We start from the raw sequence: 18308 nt of genomic DNA on the forward strand, positions 1-18308 counted from the left end.
AATGTTGAATATATTGTGGACTGCCAGAAGAATGAACAAATCTGTCTTGGAAGAAGTACAGCCAGAATGCTCCTTAGAAGCAAGGATGGTGAGACTTCATCTCACATAATTTGGACATGTTATCAGGAGGGACCAGTCCCTGGAGAAGGACATCATGCTTGGTACAGTAGAGGGTCGGCAAAAAAGAGGAAAACCCTCAAGGAGATGAATTGACACAGGGGCTGCTGCAGTGGGCTCAAACATAGCAGTGATTATGAGGATGGCTCAGGACTGAGCAATGTTTCATTCTGTTGTACATAGGGTTGCTATGAGTCAGAACTGACTCAACGGCACTTAACAACAATGATCAGTGTCCACTGAAAGTTTGATAAAATATTTTGAAAGTGGAAAAGCTCACCTCCTCCAGAAAGTCCTCTTGGTGTGAGTGTGTCTACTCTGATCCCCCTCCTGCTTTCCTGAAAGAGGCCCGCTGCACTATGAATTTTGCACTTGACAATGGCCTTCCTTTTGGTTCATAAGTTAGATAGATTTCTTCTCCTAACCAGATTGTGAAGCACAGGAGGGCAAGGCTCAGGTCTAGGAATTCTATTGTTAGCCCAGCCACATTTGTGCCTATTACGAAGGTCTGCCCACTAAAAGACCTTGAATAAGAGTCAAGCACATTCAAATTCCTGTTCCCAGTGAGCTGGTCCTTATCTCACTGTTTTTGTTGATGTGTGTGATCAAATGGATTCCAACTCATAGCAACCCTATAGAACAGAGTAGAACTGCCCTATGGGCTGTAAGCTTTATGGGAGCAGATTGCCAGGTCTTTTCTCCCGCAAAGCAGCTGGTAGGTTCAAACTGCTGATCTTTCAGTTAGCAGCCAAGTGCTTAACCTTTGCACCACCAGAGCTCCTGCCTTATCTTACCAGGTTCCTGTAGAGGTGAGTGTAAACAGGCAGTGACTAGAACCCTGTTTGCTCACTGACTTCTGTTTAGCCTTTTAGTCTTCTTTTCATGGGTTTTCAGGGGACACTACCCCTTAACCTTCTAGCAGTGAGCTTCTCTCCTCATTCTACCCACTTATCCCAAGACTCTGCCTCAGAGAGCCAAAGACCAATAAATCATCACTGAATGTGCCTTTTGCATCAACATTAAAGAAGCCTTTCTAGAGCACAGTCACCTTCTAGTTTTATGTAATGAGTTAGAACAGATGTATCTCAGCCGAAGGCACAGCTACAGAGTGTGAATTTCCACAGAGTGCTGGAGTCCATGGGTGGTGCAAACAGTTAACCCAAAAGGTTGGAGTTCGAGTCTACCTAGAGGTACCTCAGAAGAAAGGTCTAGTGACCTACTTCAAAAAAATCAGCCATTGAAAACGCTATGGAGCACAGTTCTACTCTGACACACAAGGGGTCACCATGAGCCAGGGTCAACTCAAAGGCAACTGGTTTTAAGAAATCAACTTACTTAAAGAAACTTTCCAGGAAATCTTCTCTAAAGGGAAAAGCTTCCGCCCCTAATGTTTCTTGTTTTATACATTTTTATTTTGGAGTCTAGATTTTCTGCTGTCAGATTAGCTCAAATAAGTCCCCCGAGTCACCCTCTGTGCCGTCTTCTGCTTCAAAAAAATCCATTGCCGTCAAGTCGATTTCTGACTTACAAGTGACCTTATAGGACAGAGTAGAACAGCCCAATAGGGTTTCTGGAGCAGCTGGTAGATTCAAACTGCTGATCTTTTGGTTAGCAGCCAAGCTCTTAACCACTGCACCACCAGAGATCCACCACCCTAGTCTACCATCCACCAACACACTCTCTCGTTCAGCACCTAGGACAGTGCCTGGCACACTGTAGGTGTTTAAGAAATAGCTTTCTACAAATGAATGAATTCAAAAAATTCGCTGAGCCTGAGGGTTTGCTACCTTCCAAGCCCTGTAGCTGCAGAGAGGAATGAAGCTGTGGGCCTTCTGGGTCTTACAAATGAGATAAGATGAACCCACAAAGAATTAGAATAACAACAAGTAAATGGTGACTGGCATCTCTAGAGAAGCACAAACCCAAATAGCTCCCATTACTGACCACCCACAATGTACATACCATCTCCTGTGGCTCCGAAGAGTCCTCAAAGCTAAGTGCTGTTATCTCCACGTGACATAGAAGTTAAATAACTTGCCAAGACCTCAGAATCAAAAAGTGGAGGCACTGGGTGAACCTCCAAAACATTATGCGAAGTCAAAGAAGCCAGACACAAAAGGTCACCATATTGCCTGATTCCCTTTGTATGAAATGTCCACAATAGGTCAATCCATAGAGACAGAATGCAGATTGGTGGTTGCCAAGGGCTGGGGAGTAGGGGAGATTGGGGGGGCGGGCAACTGCTTAATGGGTATGGAGTTTCCTTTTGGGGTGTTGAAAATGTAGTGGAACAAGACAGCGGTGGTGGTTTCACAACATTGTGAATGTCCTAAATACCGCTGAATTGTTCATTTTAAAATGGTTAGTTGAATGTCAGGAGTCCCTGGATTAAGCACTCGACTACTAGCCAAAAGGCTGGCAGTTCAAACCCACTCAAAGTTGCCTCAGAAGACAGGCCTTGGTGATCTGTTTCTGAAAGGTCACAGCCTTAAAGAGCTTAGAGAGCTCTGTTCTACTCTGTGCACATGGGGTCGCCCTGAGTCAGGGCCAACTCAACAGCAACTAATAACAACAACAGTTTAATGTTATGTGAATTTCACCTCAGTAGAATTTATTCTAAGTGATGGGGAAGAAACAGAAAAGAGTAGAGGCACTGGGGTTCAAGCCCAGGCCTGTCTGACCCACAGCCAGACTGAGGCTGGTTCCAAAGAGGGAGAGATGCTCTCCAGCTTTGTCCACCCCGTTAAGCCCAAAGGGGGCAGGTGGCACCCTCTCTCCTCTCGCCCCAGCTGGCCCAGGCCTACCTCAAAGAGCCAGATGAGAAGCGTGGCAGCACCCATGGAGTTCATGAGGCTGCTGTAGTAGCTCAGCAGGGCAGCCCTGCAGCCGCGCACCCACAGGTTGAGCTCCTCGGTCTGGTGGTCATAGCTGTAGTGTGCCGAGTTGTTGGTCAGCTGGTACTGGATGCAGGGCCGCGGCGAGCTGGGGTTGCAGCAGCTGAAGGGGACACCATCCACCAGGTACCGCCCATCCACGTTGCTCTTGATACGACTGGAGGAGAAACAGATAGCCTGAGACGGGCTTCCGGACTTCTCACCAGGGACCAGTTCCTCCAGCCCTGGCCTCAAAGCTGAGCCTATTCATTCATTCACTCACACAATAAATATTTGCTGTATGCCTACTATGTGCTGGCTACTGTTCTAGGCACTGAGGATAGAGCAGTGGACACGCAGCCGACGCCCCTGCCTTCCTGGAATTTATGCTCTAGAGGGGAAAGGCAGATGCTAAACCAAGACACCAGTGAACGGGAGCATAGGAATTCACCCACCCACGCTGAGTGCTGTGGAGCCAAGCAATTAAAGCCTCAGGCAGAGGGCAAGAGGGGTGAAATGGGAAGGAAGTGCAGCAGTTGGAGAGGCTCTGCCGGGCACTGTGACTGTCAGACTTGAGCCCCCAGCCCCTCTCCAGCCTTGTCTCCCCGTCACAGGTCACTGGTGACCAAGGCCCCTCCAGCCAGATCAGTTCTGCTCCTCAATATTTTCCAGAAGGCCTGCTCTGGCCCAGGGCTCGTGCAGGGGCTGGGGTGGAGAGGAGTCCCCGGCTGGTGCAAATGGCTAACGCGCCTTCTCGGCTAACTGAAAAATTGGAGGTTCAAGTCCACCCTGATGCAACTCAGAAGAAAGAACTGGCAATCTAATTCTGAAAAATCAGCCGCTGAAAACCCTATAGAGCACAGTTCTACTCTGACACACAGTCCATAGCAAGTGGTTGGGGATGGAGACACACACAAGGCAGGCACAGTCCTTGCCCTCAGGCGCTCACCCTCCATGGTAAACTCCGCCCCCACCCAGGTGGAAGCTCCATGCTCATCTGCAGGATGTGGCCTGCACCCTCGGCTGCCAGGCACAACAGGGTAAGTCAGGGTGGCTGGGCGGACTCCCAGCATAACTTTTGTATTTCCAGCTTCTATGTTTAGAGCACACCATACATAGCATGGGGTCAGAAGTCTCAGGGAAAAGTCCCCTTCCCCGCCGGGCAGGCTGGCTGTGTTCTCTCCTGACCTGAGCCGGATCATGTGGGCATCTTTGTTTATAAAACGTCATCGATATGCACACTGAGGATCTGTGCACTTTACTGTGTGCATGTTATCTCCAGTAAAGTTTTTTTTTTTTTTAAGTTTCACATGAACAATGCAATACATAATCACAGCCGACCTTTACAACACGAGAAGAGAAAGCATGTAATTGTTTAAGTGAAAATTATTTTCTACGATGCTAATTGAAATGGTAAGTATACTCTTAAAAAAGATGTCAGTATTTAGCATCTAAATAAAATCTCTTGAATACAAAGTGTCATCCTCTCCTTCCTGTCCCCCGTTCCCCTGGCTGGGGACAAACCACTGAGACCAGCTCAGCAGGCACAGACAAGCAAACATGGACTCTGCAAATGTTCTCTTTCTTCCAGGGTGTGTTGGTTTGCTTGTTTGTTTAACCCAAATGGTAAGATTACATGCATAGTGTCTTGAACCTCTCTTTTTTCCTTAGCAATGTCTCAGAGATTTTTCATTTCTGCCCGTGGAGAGCGTCCTTGGTTTCTCTAATGAGCTGTGTGGTTGGGCCATGAGCTCAAACCACTGATGGACATATGGATTTTTCCCAATCTCCTGTTCATGCAAACATGGTACATGGGTCATTTTGCAGATGTGTGAATGTATCCAGGGGGTAAATTTCTAGAAGAGGCAGCCCTGCATCAGAGGGTAGTTCCATCTGTGATCTTGTCAGATTTCTCTCCCTGGGTGTTGTGTGATTGCACTCCACCAGCTGTGCCTGAGAAAGCCTGCCCCCCACAGCCGCGCCCACACAGAATGCTGCCGGTCTTTTAATCCTTGCCAAACTGGTAGATGAGAAATGGTACCACCAGTCCAGGGGCAAGGACGAGAAGGCAGGAAGGGACAGGAAAGCTGGTAATGGGGAATCTAAGGTCAAGAAGGGGAGAGTGTTGACACGTCGTGGGGTTGGCAACCAATGTCACAAAAAAAAATGTGTATTGTTTAATGAGAAGCTAGTTTGCTCTGTAAACCTTCATCTAAAGTACAGTCAAAAGAAAAATGGTACCTCCAGGCTGTTTCAATTTCCATTTTTCTTATTACAAGTGAGGTTAAGCATCTTTTGATGTGTTTAAGAGCCATTTCTGGTTTATTTTCTGTGAACTATCTGTTGATCTCCAGTGCGATTAAGACCCCAGGAAGGCTGCACATGGTGGCCTCCCCGGTTCTGAAACAACCCTCACCTGGGTTATGGCGACAGTATTTTCACAGCCCCTGAAGCCCCTGACCTCTGCTTTGTGGACAGGACCCACTGCCTGGAGGGCGGATGGCCCTGGGTGGCATGGGCATACAAGATGGTGATAAGGGCAGGACCACTGGGTTTGGCTCTGGCTCTGCCATAAGCCATCTGTGTCCCTCTGGACAAGTTCCTTAACCTCTCCAGGCCTCAGCTTCCTTATATATAAAATGGAGTTGACATGAGGAGCTGGTGAAATGATACATGTAAACATGCTTAGAGGAATGCCTTACATGGTATGTGTGCAACAAACATGAACTATTGTTATTACTCAGACTTCCTGGGTGGCACAAGCGGTTAATGTGCTTGGTTGCTAACCAGAGGTTGCAGGTTCGAGTCTACCCAGAGGCTCCTGAGAAGAAAGTCCTGGCGATCTCCTTCTGAAAAATCAGCCATTGAAAACCCTATGGAGCACAGTTCTACTCTGACATACACAGGTTCTCCATGAATCAGAACTGACTCCACAGCAACTAGGTTTTGTTTTTGTTTTTTTTCTTTTTTTTTTTTTGGTTATTATTATTACTCATGGGCAAAGGCTGACTCTTCCTGCAAAGAAAGAGCCCACAACACTTGCCCTCTCTCTCTGTGCCCTCAGGGAGCCCAAAATCCAGCTGTGACAATGGGACAGACCCCATACAGCACTGCCAGCAGTCACCATAAGAACTGTGGAGACTGAACAACCAGGTCCTCAAGGCGACAATCATGTCTGATATTGTCGGTGTATCCCAGTGCAGAGCTCACTGCCTGGGATGGGGGTGCTGTTAGACATGGGCTGGGGAGGGAGTAACTAGGGCTAAAGCTTGTGCCTGTTCTCTGATTAGCCCACTCAGCTATCGCTCCGCAGCTCCTTGCTCAGGGCCCAGCCAGGTGGGGCCCTGGGTAAGTGCTGCCTGGGGGCTTGTGGGCAGGACAGAGGGCAGGCTGGAGGGGGTTGTGCAGGGGTTGGAGGGGCCATCAGCTTGGGGCTCCTGTTCCCCACGTGAGGACACCTCTGAGCAAACCATAGTCTCTGCAATTCTCCCTCCCACCCCACAACAAAGCCCAACACACACTCCTCAAGGCTGGGTGTCTCCAAACTCAGAGCTGTCTGTCCCTCTTCCTGGCTTGCGGGCTGTCCCTTGAGCCCTCACTCACCAGCACAGTATCCCAAGTGACCCGTTGGCTGCGTCCCCATGCAGAGGATGGGTACAGTAGAGGGCAGAGCTTTGAACCCCAAATCTGCATTTGTGAGCCATGGAATGTAACCTCTCTGAGCTGTGTGAGGTGGGATGACCACATCTACCTCTCAGGGGTCTTGGGGAGGTAAGGCTTGGTATCTGGTTGGCCCTCAGAAAATGTTGACTCCTCCCTGCTTAGGAAGCCCTGGTGGCACAGTGGTTAAGAGCTTGGCTTCTAACCAAAAAGTCAGCAGTTTGAATCCACTAGCCACTCCTTGGAAACCCTATGTCTGCCCTTAGGGTCACTATGAGTCCGAATCTACTCGACAGCAATGGGTTTGGTGCAACGGGTTCCTCCTTTAGAGCCATCCAACGTAAGAGCTGGACAGGACCTCAAAAACCACCAGATTCTTTTACAGAGCAGGAAATGAGGCCCAAAGTGGGCAGGGCCTCGCCCAAAACCACAGACCCCAGCCCACAGCAGTTGCCCACTCGTCGCATCCAAGTCGCCCCCTCAGATCCTTCCTGCCTGTTGGCTTTTTCTAGTTGAACTTCCTGGGAAAGTGTGAGTTCCCTCCCCTGTCCCAGTAGCCCTTTCCTGGCCCCTATCTCCTCTCCTTATGCATTTCCAGGTGTCCCTAAACTGGGGTAAAGCTTACAGATCTGCCTCATACACGTTACACCGGCGGTCATGGGGGCTGAGGCCAGCAGACACACTGGGTGGCCCTCAGTTGGCAGGCTGGCCTCCCAAACAGCATCCATCTCTTCATCTCACTTGGCTCACCCCCAGCAACAAGCTGCCTTGCTGGTCTCCACAGGACAGGGCCATGTCTCCCCCCTCAGCCTGGGGCTCCCTGAGGGCAGGGCCTGGATCAGCTTGGAGGAAGCAGGCTGACTTGGTGGAGGTTGGGCTGCCTGGGCCCCCAGCCTGGGACCTCTCAGGGTTCCACACCTCTGGAACCAGCCCCAACCCAGAAGCATCAGCTTGTTTACTCAGTGCTTGCCCTCGTTCCAACCACAGATTAAGGTCCCACTCACCCTCTTAAGAAAAAGCTAGGCAGCGGAGATCTCCTTAGGTGATGAGCTGAGTATTTATATCAAGGAGTGTCTCCCAGGCTACAAATCTCTATAAGTTTCCTAGGATACTCAAGAAGGGAGGGGGCATACTAGGGCAGGCCCTGGGAACACGGGCAGAGCGAGGGAACCCAGCCCTCCTCTCAGGAACTGCACTGGGAACGCTAGAGGGTGAGGACCTCGACTTTCTCTACTCCAGTAGAGAGCTGTGTTCATCCTTCGTGTGAGAACAATGCCTCAGGGAAGCCCTCTGGGCAGAGATGTCCCAGGGGCACAGCCGCAGTGTTCAGAACCCTGCCCACGCCCGCCTGCCCATGCCCAGTACCCGTGTCTCTTGAGGACTGTGGGCAGCTTCTCCAGACTATCCACCCTCTGACCAGTTCATGGCTCCAGATCACCTCCCGCAGTCCCGAGGTCCAGGAGGAGTGTGGGGTTCGCTCCAGCCTTCTTACCGAATCCTCCAAATTTGGTGGGGGAAGTAAGAAGGAGAAAAGAAGAAGGATTCTTTTCAAAAAGATCATGGTGGTGAATGATAGAAGTCCCTGGGTAGGCAAAGAGTTAACACGCTCGGCTGCTAACCAAAAGGTTGGAGGCTCGCGTCCACCCAGAGGTACCTCAGAAGAAAGCCCTGGCAACCTACTTCCCAAAAATCAGCTATTGAAAACCCTAGGGACACACACAGGGTCACCATGAGTCGGTGTGGACTCCAAGGCAGCTGGGTTTGTTTGTTTGTTAGTGAATGATAACCCTACCTCCTTCCCCTGCCCTCCTGCTAGACCCTACCCCAGCTACTCTGCCATCCGATTGACACCTCAGGATCCTAGCACTGATGGTGCTGCAACAAAACCCTGAAGGAGAGAAATGCCTGCCAAGTGGTTAAGAGCTCGGCTGCTGACCAAAAGGTGGGCAGTTCGAATCCACCAGCCGCTCCTTGGAAACCCTATGTGACAATTCTACTCTGTCCTATAGGGTTGCTAGGAGTTGGAATCGACTCGACAACAGCGAGTTTTGAGTTTGGGGATCTCACAAAAACGAGTATACTTCGTATTTTTCAGAGGAGGATTTTTGTGGGCCAGTTTTGTCACATGAACTTATTAATACTCCTAAATTAAGTAGCTAAGATGTGAATAGAAAAAAAAAATTTCAGTGTCCCTGTGTGGGGTAAAGTACCAGGCTACATTCTCTCGTTCATTCCTGTAATCATTCATTCATTTGTCCATTGTCTGTATAAACCAAAAAGGGCTGTGTCAGGCACTGGTCCCAGGCGCTGCCCCTCAGGCAAAGCCAGCTAACTCTGTGACGCTTTCTGGACACAACCCCAGGGCCTCACATCCCTCATGGACCCTGTCCACAGACCATTCATTTTAAAGTTTGAGAAACGATGCTGTGATCCTTTCTCTGCGAAAGTGGCCCCAGAGCAGCCCTTTCGGGCTGTAGCACTTGGCAGACTAGGAGACACCAACAAGGGAGCGAGGTCCCTGGAGGGTCTGGAAAGGAGAAAGGCATTTTAGTGCTACCAATTGTGTCTTGGGACCAGCTTTGTGGAAAGTTAAAGCAAACACACATTTTCTTCCTGGAAATTTAATCTAGGGAAATAATACAGAGAGAAAGGGGGAGAAAGAGAAAGAAGGCAAAAGTCACAAAAATGTTGACTGCAGTGTTATTCAGAATAAAGGTAAATAAGAACGACCTAAATGGCTACCTAAGGGACATGGCTAAGTGTATACTGATATAGTCAAATAGTGGAATATTATTGTTGCTATGTGCCGGCAAGTCAATTCTGACTCCTAGCGACCCTATAGTACAGAGTAAAACTGCACCATAGGGTTTCCTAGGCTGTTATCTTTACGGGAGCAGATCTCCAGGTCTTTTCTCCCGTGGAGCCACTGGTGAGTTCGAACCATCAACCTTCCATTTAGCAGCTGAATGCTTAACCACTGTGTCACCGGGTCTCCTTGTAATATTCTGCAACCATTGAATATGATCAGTTTGAACCTTATGCAAATGTGATACTATTGAATTATAAAATGAAGCACTCAAAGTTTATTTGTACTATGGTTACACTATGTTGTCATGTGAATGTTAGCAAGACTAGACTGAAATGTGGAAAATTAAATCAAATTGATCAGTTGTGGGTGAGAATCTGTCTTGAATTTCCATTCCTGTTTTTGTTTCTCTGCTTGTTGTCCCCATAAAAACCAAAAAACCAAACCCATTACTGTTGAGTCGATTCCAACTCAGAACGACCCTACAGGTCAGAGTAGAACTGCGCCATAGAGTTTCCAAGGAGCACCTGGTGGATTTGAACTGCCGACCTTTTGGTTAGTAGACATAGCTCTTAACCACTACACCACCAGGGTTTCCACTGTCCCTATGGAGAAACCTTTTTCCCAAGTCAGCTGAGTTAGGATAATTTCACACCAACAAGTTGCTATGGGACATTGAGGCAGTCTTGATCAAGCTAAATGTCTGCCCGAAAATCTAGATAAGCTGACCATCGGGAGTGGAGCAATCTGGACAACTCCGCTCTGGGACAAAAGGGGATTTGAGGATTACATGGAGATTTTGTAAGTCTCTCCAAGGACTTTCTCTATGCAGACGATAATCAAGGAAAATGGCAGAGGAAAAATGAAAAGCCCCTTCTCTTCCGCTCACAAACGTAGCCTCTGCCCCCCACCCTAGGAATTCTGCTCATCCCTCCTGGGGGGCAGGCCACGTTATGCTGTCCCTGTGAACCTGTCGTCCAGGAAAGCCAGAGTGATTGACAATCCTCTCCTTGAATGGGATTTGTAGCAGACTAGAAGTAATCCGCAGCCACAGAGAACAAAGTCCCAAGTAGTGACCTAGAATCTGAATTCCCTTCCATTTGAAGTGCAGGTAAGCTAGCCACCTGGGGTTCATTAATGCTGTCTAGGCTTCAAGCATACCCTGCTGCTGGTGCCCAAAGTCCTAAGTTCACGTCTCTCTTGGACTTAGTCAGAGGAAAAAACATTCTGGGATGCACAGCTGAACTGCCAGCTTCAGCCCGGATATAGGTAGAATTGGAGAGAAGAGGTGAGGGAGAGCAGGCTCAAGACCCATGACGGCGGTCCATTGGGAATACAAGTACGCATGCAGTTATGAGATTCTCCTTTCTCACAAACACCTCCTTACATCCCATCTCAGGATTTGATTTTTACATTTGCCAAGAATACCTTAGAAACATTTCATCATGATGCACTATCATGATTTAAGAAGTAAACATCAGCAGGCATTTAATGAGAATCTACTACATATGCCAGGCTCAGAACAGAGCTAAGAGATGACCTATGGGATCATCTATTCCAGAGCCTTCGTTTAATACATAGGCAAAGGAAGGCGATCTGCTTCCATAAAGATGACAGCCTAGGAAACCCTATGGGGCAGTTCTACTCTACTAGGGTCGCTATGAATTGGAATTGACTGTACGGCACACAAGGACAACAACAACAAAGCAAGGCCCAGAGGGACTTGCCCAAGGTCATACAGCTAACTAACAACTACAGCCTAGATCTCCTGATTGCTCCCATTCTCTGCTCTCTCCACCATATGCAAGCACAAACACCTTGGGAATGGGTGTTCAGGGTCAAAAGATTGGAAAACGTGGGAATTAATTGGAAAATTTAAGCTTCTGGGACTGAATCCATCTACGCTGAGTGAACGAGACATGAAGCCAAATAATGTCTCAGTGTACGTGACCTTGGAATAACCCATCCCTACTTCATGACACAGACAACTTTCCTGGCCACGTCTTCCTCCCTGGGGACTACCATCCAAGAAATTTATGTAACTTGCTACCTTCTTCCCACTTTAGCCAAGCATTAGGTCCAATCATAGGAAGTCGCCATTTTTGTAAGTCAAAAATAGTAGAATATTGGGTATTTCATATGATTCGACCTAATTTTGTTGTTGTTGTGAGCCAATGAGTCGATTCCGACTCACAGTGACCCTATAGGTCAGAGTAGAACAGCCCCCATAGGGTTTCCTAGGCTGTAATCTTTACAGGAGCAGATCGCCAGATCTTTTCTCCCACAGAGTGCCTGGTGGGTTCAAACCACCAACCTTTTAGTTAGCAGCTGAGCACTTAACCATTGCGCCACCAGGATTCCTTGTTCAACCTAATACACCCTCACGTATGCAGTAATAAGCAGTGCACACAGAGCCTGATGGGGAAGAAAAGGCCCTGGATAGAGGCGGGTCAGAGGCCTGGCCCTCTGTGTTCCCCTATGGCTCTGACCCCGGGACTGGAGGCCACTCACTCTTTGACTTCTTTAGAGGAAAAGTCCAGGTAGCGGTTGCTGATCCACTGAATCTCAAACCAGTCCCGAAAGCCGTTGTTGCCACAGCATTTGAAGTCAATCTGCAGCGTGTCGATGGTCTTCTTCATGAAGCACCTGCCAGGAGTGTCTGTGTCCCGGTAGTATTTCATGCCATTCTTGAGCCCGTCGGCCAGGGTGCTTTCCAGCGAGCCCCGCATCAGAAAGCAGCAAAGGGACACGAGGAAGAGAGCGATGTTGAAGAGGACGCAGATGGCCAGGTACGGCTTCAGCCAGGGCTTCCACTTATCGTACTTGGCAGGGTCCAGGGCATCATAGCAGATCTTGCCAGCCAGAGAGTTGAAGACACAGGACAGCACCCCCATCCCGATCAAGGAGTTGGGCACAAAATGGCTCTCTGAATTATTCATCACATCGCTCCTCTTCCGGAGTTCGATCTTCAGGAATAGCCCGAGGCTGAAGATGATGATGCCAGCCAACACGGAGAGCCAGTTCATGAGCCAAAGCCCTTGGGCCAACTTGACCCTCTTCTTCTGGTCGAATTTGACTTTCAGCAGTGCCATGCTTGCAGGGGGTAGTCCTGGTAGCCTCCCACAACCAAGCTCGCACTCCTGACCTCAGTGAGCTCGGGGGCTGATGACTCAGGGCCTTGGGAAGGGTGCAGGTGGCTGCAGGGAGCTGCTCTGGGGGCTGCCCATGTTGAGCCCCCCTTAGCCTGAGAGCCCCGCTAACCCAGGCGTGGAGGCAGTCAGCTCGTGCAGGGGCTAGTCCTCGGCGTCGTTCCTGCAGCTCCTCTCTCAGCCAACAAGGGACAGCTGAACACTGCAGATTAAAAGTGAGATCCACGAGACATCTTGCTAATCTCTTTAGCCAGGTTCATCCCATTAGATAAAGCCCTGCCAGCCTCACAACATGGCCAAAAGGAGCCTCCACGTACACACTGGAGCAGAAAGCTCTGGATTCGGCTTAGAGTCAGGAGCAAAAAGGGCAAGACTGGCCAGAAGAAGGGCTTTAACTGGAGGTCTGGCTGAGATCATGCGTCTCCCCAGAAGCAAGTTTCCAGGCCTCGCTCATTCAGAAGATTCTGTCTTGCCCACAGCTCTCCCTTAACCCACATCTCCCATTACAGGGCATGCTGCTGCTGTTAGTTGCTGTTGATTCCAACTCATGGTGACCCATGTGTGCAGAGTAGAATGCTCCATAGTGTTTTCAAGGTTGTAACCTTTTGGAAGCAGATTGCCAGGCCTGTTTTCCAAGGCACCTCTGGGTGGGTTTGAACCACCAACCTTTTGGCTAGTAGTCAAGGACTTCACCATTTGGGCCACCCAGGGACTCATTACAGGGCATACTCATTGCCGTTGAGTTGATTCTGACTCATAGCGACCCTATAGGACAGAGTAGAACTGCCTCATAGAGTTTCCAAGGCTGTAATCTTTAAGGCAGCAGACTGCCACATCTTTCTCCTGCGGAGCGGCTGGTGGGTTCAAACCACTGAACTTTCGGTTAGCAGCCGAGTACTTAACCACTGTGCCACCAGTCCTCCTTATTACAGGGCATAGTGAAGCATAATTAGTTAGGAATAATGACAAGCTGGTTTCAAGAAATCTGAGCCGTTGGCTAATCTAAGGTATCTCTTGGTATCCCCATGGCACTCTGCCCAGCGCCAGGCCAAGGACAGGTGCTCAATGTATGTTGAATGAATGAATGAATATATAAAACTAAGATATCTTTCAAGGGAAAGTGCAAGATAGATAGGCGGATAGATAGATAGATATGTGCACATGTATATATACACATGTAAAACCAAACCCATTGCGGTTGAGTCAATTCCAACTCATAGTGACCCTATAGGACAGAGTAAAACTGCCCCTTAGAGTTTCCAAGGAGCTGCTGGTGGATTTGAACTGCTGACCTTTTGGTTAGCAGCTGAGCTCTTAACTACTGTGCAATCAGGGCTCCATATACATACATAAACCAAAAACAAACCCGTTGCCATCGAGTCGATTCCAACTCATAGCAACCCTATAGGACAGAGTAGAACTGCCCCATAGGGTTTCCATGGAGTGGCTAGTGGATTTGAACTGCTGACCTTTTGGTTAGCAGCTGAGCACCTAACCACAGTGCCACCAGGGCTCTGATATACATATATAAGTAGTCATAAAATAAAATAAATTTTATTAACTCAAGGCAACCTCATGTGTGTCAGAGTATAACTGTGCTCCATAGGGTTTTCAATGGCTGATTATTTAGAAGCAGATCACCAGGACTTTCTTCAGAGGTGCCTCTAGGTAGAGTCGAACCTCCGACATTTTGGTTAGCAGCCAAGCACGCTAACCATTTGTAGCACCCAGAGACTTATTAATCTATCGCTATCAAAATTTAAAATTTCTATAGGACAAAAGACATCATTAACGAAGTTGAAAAAGAAATGACAGATTGTGAGAAAAAGTTTGCCACACATAAAACGAAGAATTAAATATGTAATTTTTTTTAAAAACTCCCAGAAATCCATAATCAAAGATGCTGGGAAACCAACCACTTCTGAATACTTGTTAATAAAGGGAAAGAAACAAGCAAGTATCCTTTCTTTTTTTGTACTAACTGTACTTCAGGGCAAACAAAAAGTTAGTAAGTGAAAGCTTCTCTCTTAGAAATATTCCACCCAGTAAATGAAGGAATTATAGGGTTAGTTTGTCACTATTTTGTAAACTTCTAATGAAATAACAAAGCTAGGCAATAATCATCAATAGCTACTAACATATTTTAAGAGACAACCTGATATGTGTCTCCTGATGAAACTTAACAACACTACCAATGAAGATTTCTTTGCAAACAAAGAATTTCAGTCTGAATCATTAAGTTCTGTAAAGTATCACGTTACAGGAAAGACAAGGATCAGAGGAAGATGTGAAATGCATCATGGGAACGCAATGAGCAAAATCCAATAAATGGAAAACTCTAAGAGCAAACAACCTGGTTTCTTCAACAACAAAAAGTGATTTAAAAAAAAGAGAGAGAGAGAAGGGAACGAGAGATTAAAAGAGATTCATGAGCCATATCAACAAAATGCAAAGCTGTGGACCTTGTTTGGACCCTGATTCAAATAAACAGATTGTACAAAAAAAAAAAAAAAAAAAAAGGAGACCGTCAGACAATTGGGGAAATTTGAACCCTGTCGTGGCCATTCTCCAGGATGTCCCCCCAAGGATCCTTGGCCCTGAGTTCACACCCTTATGTAGTTCCTTCTCACACTGAAGTAGGGCTGGCATATGTGACCAAGGGAATACTATAGAAATGTGTGTGACTTCTGAGGCTAGGTCATAAAAGACACTGCAGCTTCCCCCTTGGCTTCTTGGAACCCAGAGTGGGGAGACCAGTCACAGCTTCTGAAGACACTCAAGCTGCCTTGTGGAGAGGTCCTCGTGGAGAGGTTCTGAGCCCCCTGCCAATAGCCAGCACCAACTTGCCAAACACTGTGAATGAGCCACCTTGAAAGTGGACCCTCCAGCACCTGTCAAACTTTCAGTAATACACGTTTGGAGCTCCTGTGGACCCAAAGGTGGTATTTGGGCCTGGCATCCCTTCCTTGCCCTAGGCTGGGCCCTGCCCTACTCTACTTTTCCTGGTAGAGATGGGCTTGGCCAAGAACGTCCCAGTCACTCCAGCGTGGCCCCCGCCTCGCAACAAGCATCTGGCTCGAGCGTCAAGCCGTCATTCACCTAGAGCCTGCATCTCGAGCACTCCCATCCAGGTGGAGCGCTCTCTACAGCCAACCCTACCATCAGGGAAACAGCTGGAGGGTCCCAATCAGACCCAGGATTCCGATCCCTGCGCTCCTCCCCTTGGCATTGTGCGGACCCCTATGAAGACCAGCACCAGCAAAACTCCAAGCCCACTGGTGAAGCAGCTGAGGGAAGTATTTGAGACCAAAGCCCTCAAATCAAATCTTTCCCCAGAGCCTGTTCTGACCCTGGAGACATTTTCATCTTCTGAATTGGCCTTGCCTCTGGGCACTCAACTATCCCTTGAGGACCAGATGCCACCTCTGAGCCAAACTGAACTCCTCTCCAAACAGGTATTTTCAAAGGAGGAAGCAGGACAGCTCACAGAAACCCCTGTGGCCAGCCAGGGCTCAGACAAGCCCTTGAGAGACCCTGAGACTCCCTGATCTTCAGGTTCTAAGTGTAACAAACAGAAGCCAAACGACAAGGTACTAGGGAGATCCCCGTTCAGCACCCTGCAGGATGACAACTTCCCTGGGACCCTGACACCATGACAAGGAAAAGCGACACTTTCTCTTGGTAGAGAAGCAGGTCCTGCTTGGCCCCGGCACTGGAATCACCTGGGGCCTAGTGATGTCCTATGTCCTCTCACCCCTTCTTTCCCTGGGGTACTGAGAAACGGCTTGTTTTCTTTGACTCCTTTTAAAACTACCAACTCTGAGACTGAAAATTTGACTGGGCCTTCTTTGTGTCTTGTATGTTTCTCGTATATTAAAGGAAGTGATTTAAAATGTTTTTAAATGTTATACTTTAAAAAAAACAAACAGTAATACATTCAACGAGAAAATTAGGAAGGACACAAAGGGAAAAAGAAAATCACCGGAAATCCCATGGCTCAGAGATAAGCGTTGTCAATATTGGTGTTTGATCCTCTGCTCTATACAAATATACATGTGTGTGGTTTACCTAAAAAAATAAAAAATTCCCAGAAATCCATAATCAAACCGGGAGCAATCAACTTGAAAAACAGGTAAAGGACAGCAACAGGCAATTATAATAAGGGAATGTAGAAAGTCCAAACAATCAGGAAAAGATAAGCTCACTAGCACTCAGAGAAATGCAAATTAAAACAATAAAATACCAAACTGGGTCCATCAGACTGAACATGTGTCAAAATTCTGTCACCATAGATTATAAACAAAGATGGTGAAAATGGTGGGACTGTACATTTTTGTAGCCTTTTGGGAGGTTCATTATCTCTATTAAAATTTAAAATGCACACCCCCAGTGATCCAACAATTCCATTTCTCAGAACTACCTGTGAATAAGCACAGGTTTTAAGAACAAATCAGTCTTGTCAAATTCATGTCCACCTAGTGCCAAAGAAAGGAGCCCTGGTGGGGCAGCGGTTAAGCACTCGACTGCTAACCGAAAGGCTGGTGGTTTGAACCCACCAGCCATTCCACAGGAGAAAGATGTGGCAGTCTGCTTCTGTCAAGATTACTACAGCCTTGGAAACCCTATGGGGCAGTTCTACTCTGTCATATAGGGTCACTATGAGTCGGAATCGACCCAACAGCAACAGATACTACCAAAGAAGTCTTCATGATTAGAGTGACACTCGAGCTCAAGACAGCAAATGCGTCAAATCTTCAGTATGGAATCTCCTTTCTTCCCTTATTTGCATTGGTTCTACCTAGATTCACCACCTGCACACTCTTCTTTAAGATCTTCAGACCACTAAGGAAAACCAGGCAATTATAAGATAGAGGCGGTATAAGAACAAAGCAATAAAACATGAGTTTTTTCCCCTCCAGCGTAAGTCACCTTAGAAACCAAAACTCCTATTCCCTTGTTCAACCCAATTTCAGACTCTAATTTGGGGGTGATCTCCAAGGCCAGGTTCTGAGCCATATGAGTAAACGTGTCTTGTTATGTGATTGTCATACTACATTTTGGGTCAAAATTCACATTACCCAGTGTGATTGCTCTTCTAACTGACAAGACTTAGCTTCTAATAGCTTTGCACCATCAAAGGATTTCAAGTTTTTATCATTGGAGACATTGAAAAGAGTATGCTTCAGTTCCTGGGTTTTTTGTTTTTTTTTTTTTTTCCAGTGAAGAGATATTTCAGTAGAGGATCACAACCAGAGGTATGACTAGACTCATATCTCCTACACAAAAAATTCAGAAGACAGACTGTTCTAAGAGAAAAGGGTGGTGGATGACTGTGATGCTATCGCCGAGAATCTCTTAGGACCACACATATGGACAAGAGAAGATCAGAGGGAAGAAGAGGAAGAAAGATTTGATGTAGAAACCAAAAATAAAAATTTAAAAATAGCTCTACAAGAATAACCCGATTAGCTAAGAGCCTCTCTCTTCCCGTGACCCCGAGTTGGGGCAGCGCGGAGCCTGTGGCAAGTCTGTTGTGCCCCCTGGTGGCCAGAATGGAATGGCTTTAATGAACGGAAAAGGGGGAGATTTTGCCTCTCTCCAGCTAGAATCTCCGAGGATGTTAAGTTACCTCGAAAGGTAATAGAGAACACATCTGAAATGTCGGCCAAACCTCTCAAGTCTGAAGCAAGACAGGATATGGGG

At 47.5% G+C, this 18308-nt stretch overlaps 1 protein-coding gene and 1 pseudogene across 1 annotated transcript in view; one reads left to right on the forward strand and one right to left on the reverse strand.

Annotated features, from left to right (window-relative positions):
- The window catches only part of PRPH2 (peripherin 2), a 16521-nt gene extending 3954 nt beyond the window's left edge, over positions 1-12567 (reverse strand). Inside the window, exons 1-2 of the mRNA XM_004379459.1 lie at positions 11968-12567; positions 2922-3168 (exon numbers count right to left, since the gene is read on the reverse strand). Coding sequence (XP_004379516.1) covers positions 2922-3168; positions 11968-12548 — 828 coding nt within the window. The 5' untranslated portion in view covers positions 12549-12567. The remainder of the gene's footprint in view (positions 1-2921; positions 3169-11967) is intronic.
- A 3049-nt stretch (positions 12568-15616) lies between these two features.
- On the forward strand, positions 15617-16153 carry LOC101357979 (cell division cycle-associated protein 3 pseudogene; annotated as a pseudogene).
- Positions 16154-18308: the final 2155 nt, after the last annotated feature.

Source organism: Trichechus manatus, unplaced genomic scaffold, assembly GCF_000243295.1.
Source record: "Trichechus manatus latirostris isolate Lorelei unplaced genomic scaffold, TriManLat1.0 scaffold00065, whole genome shotgun sequence".
Lineage (NCBI taxonomy): Eukaryota > Metazoa > Chordata > Mammalia > Sirenia > Trichechidae > Trichechus > Trichechus manatus.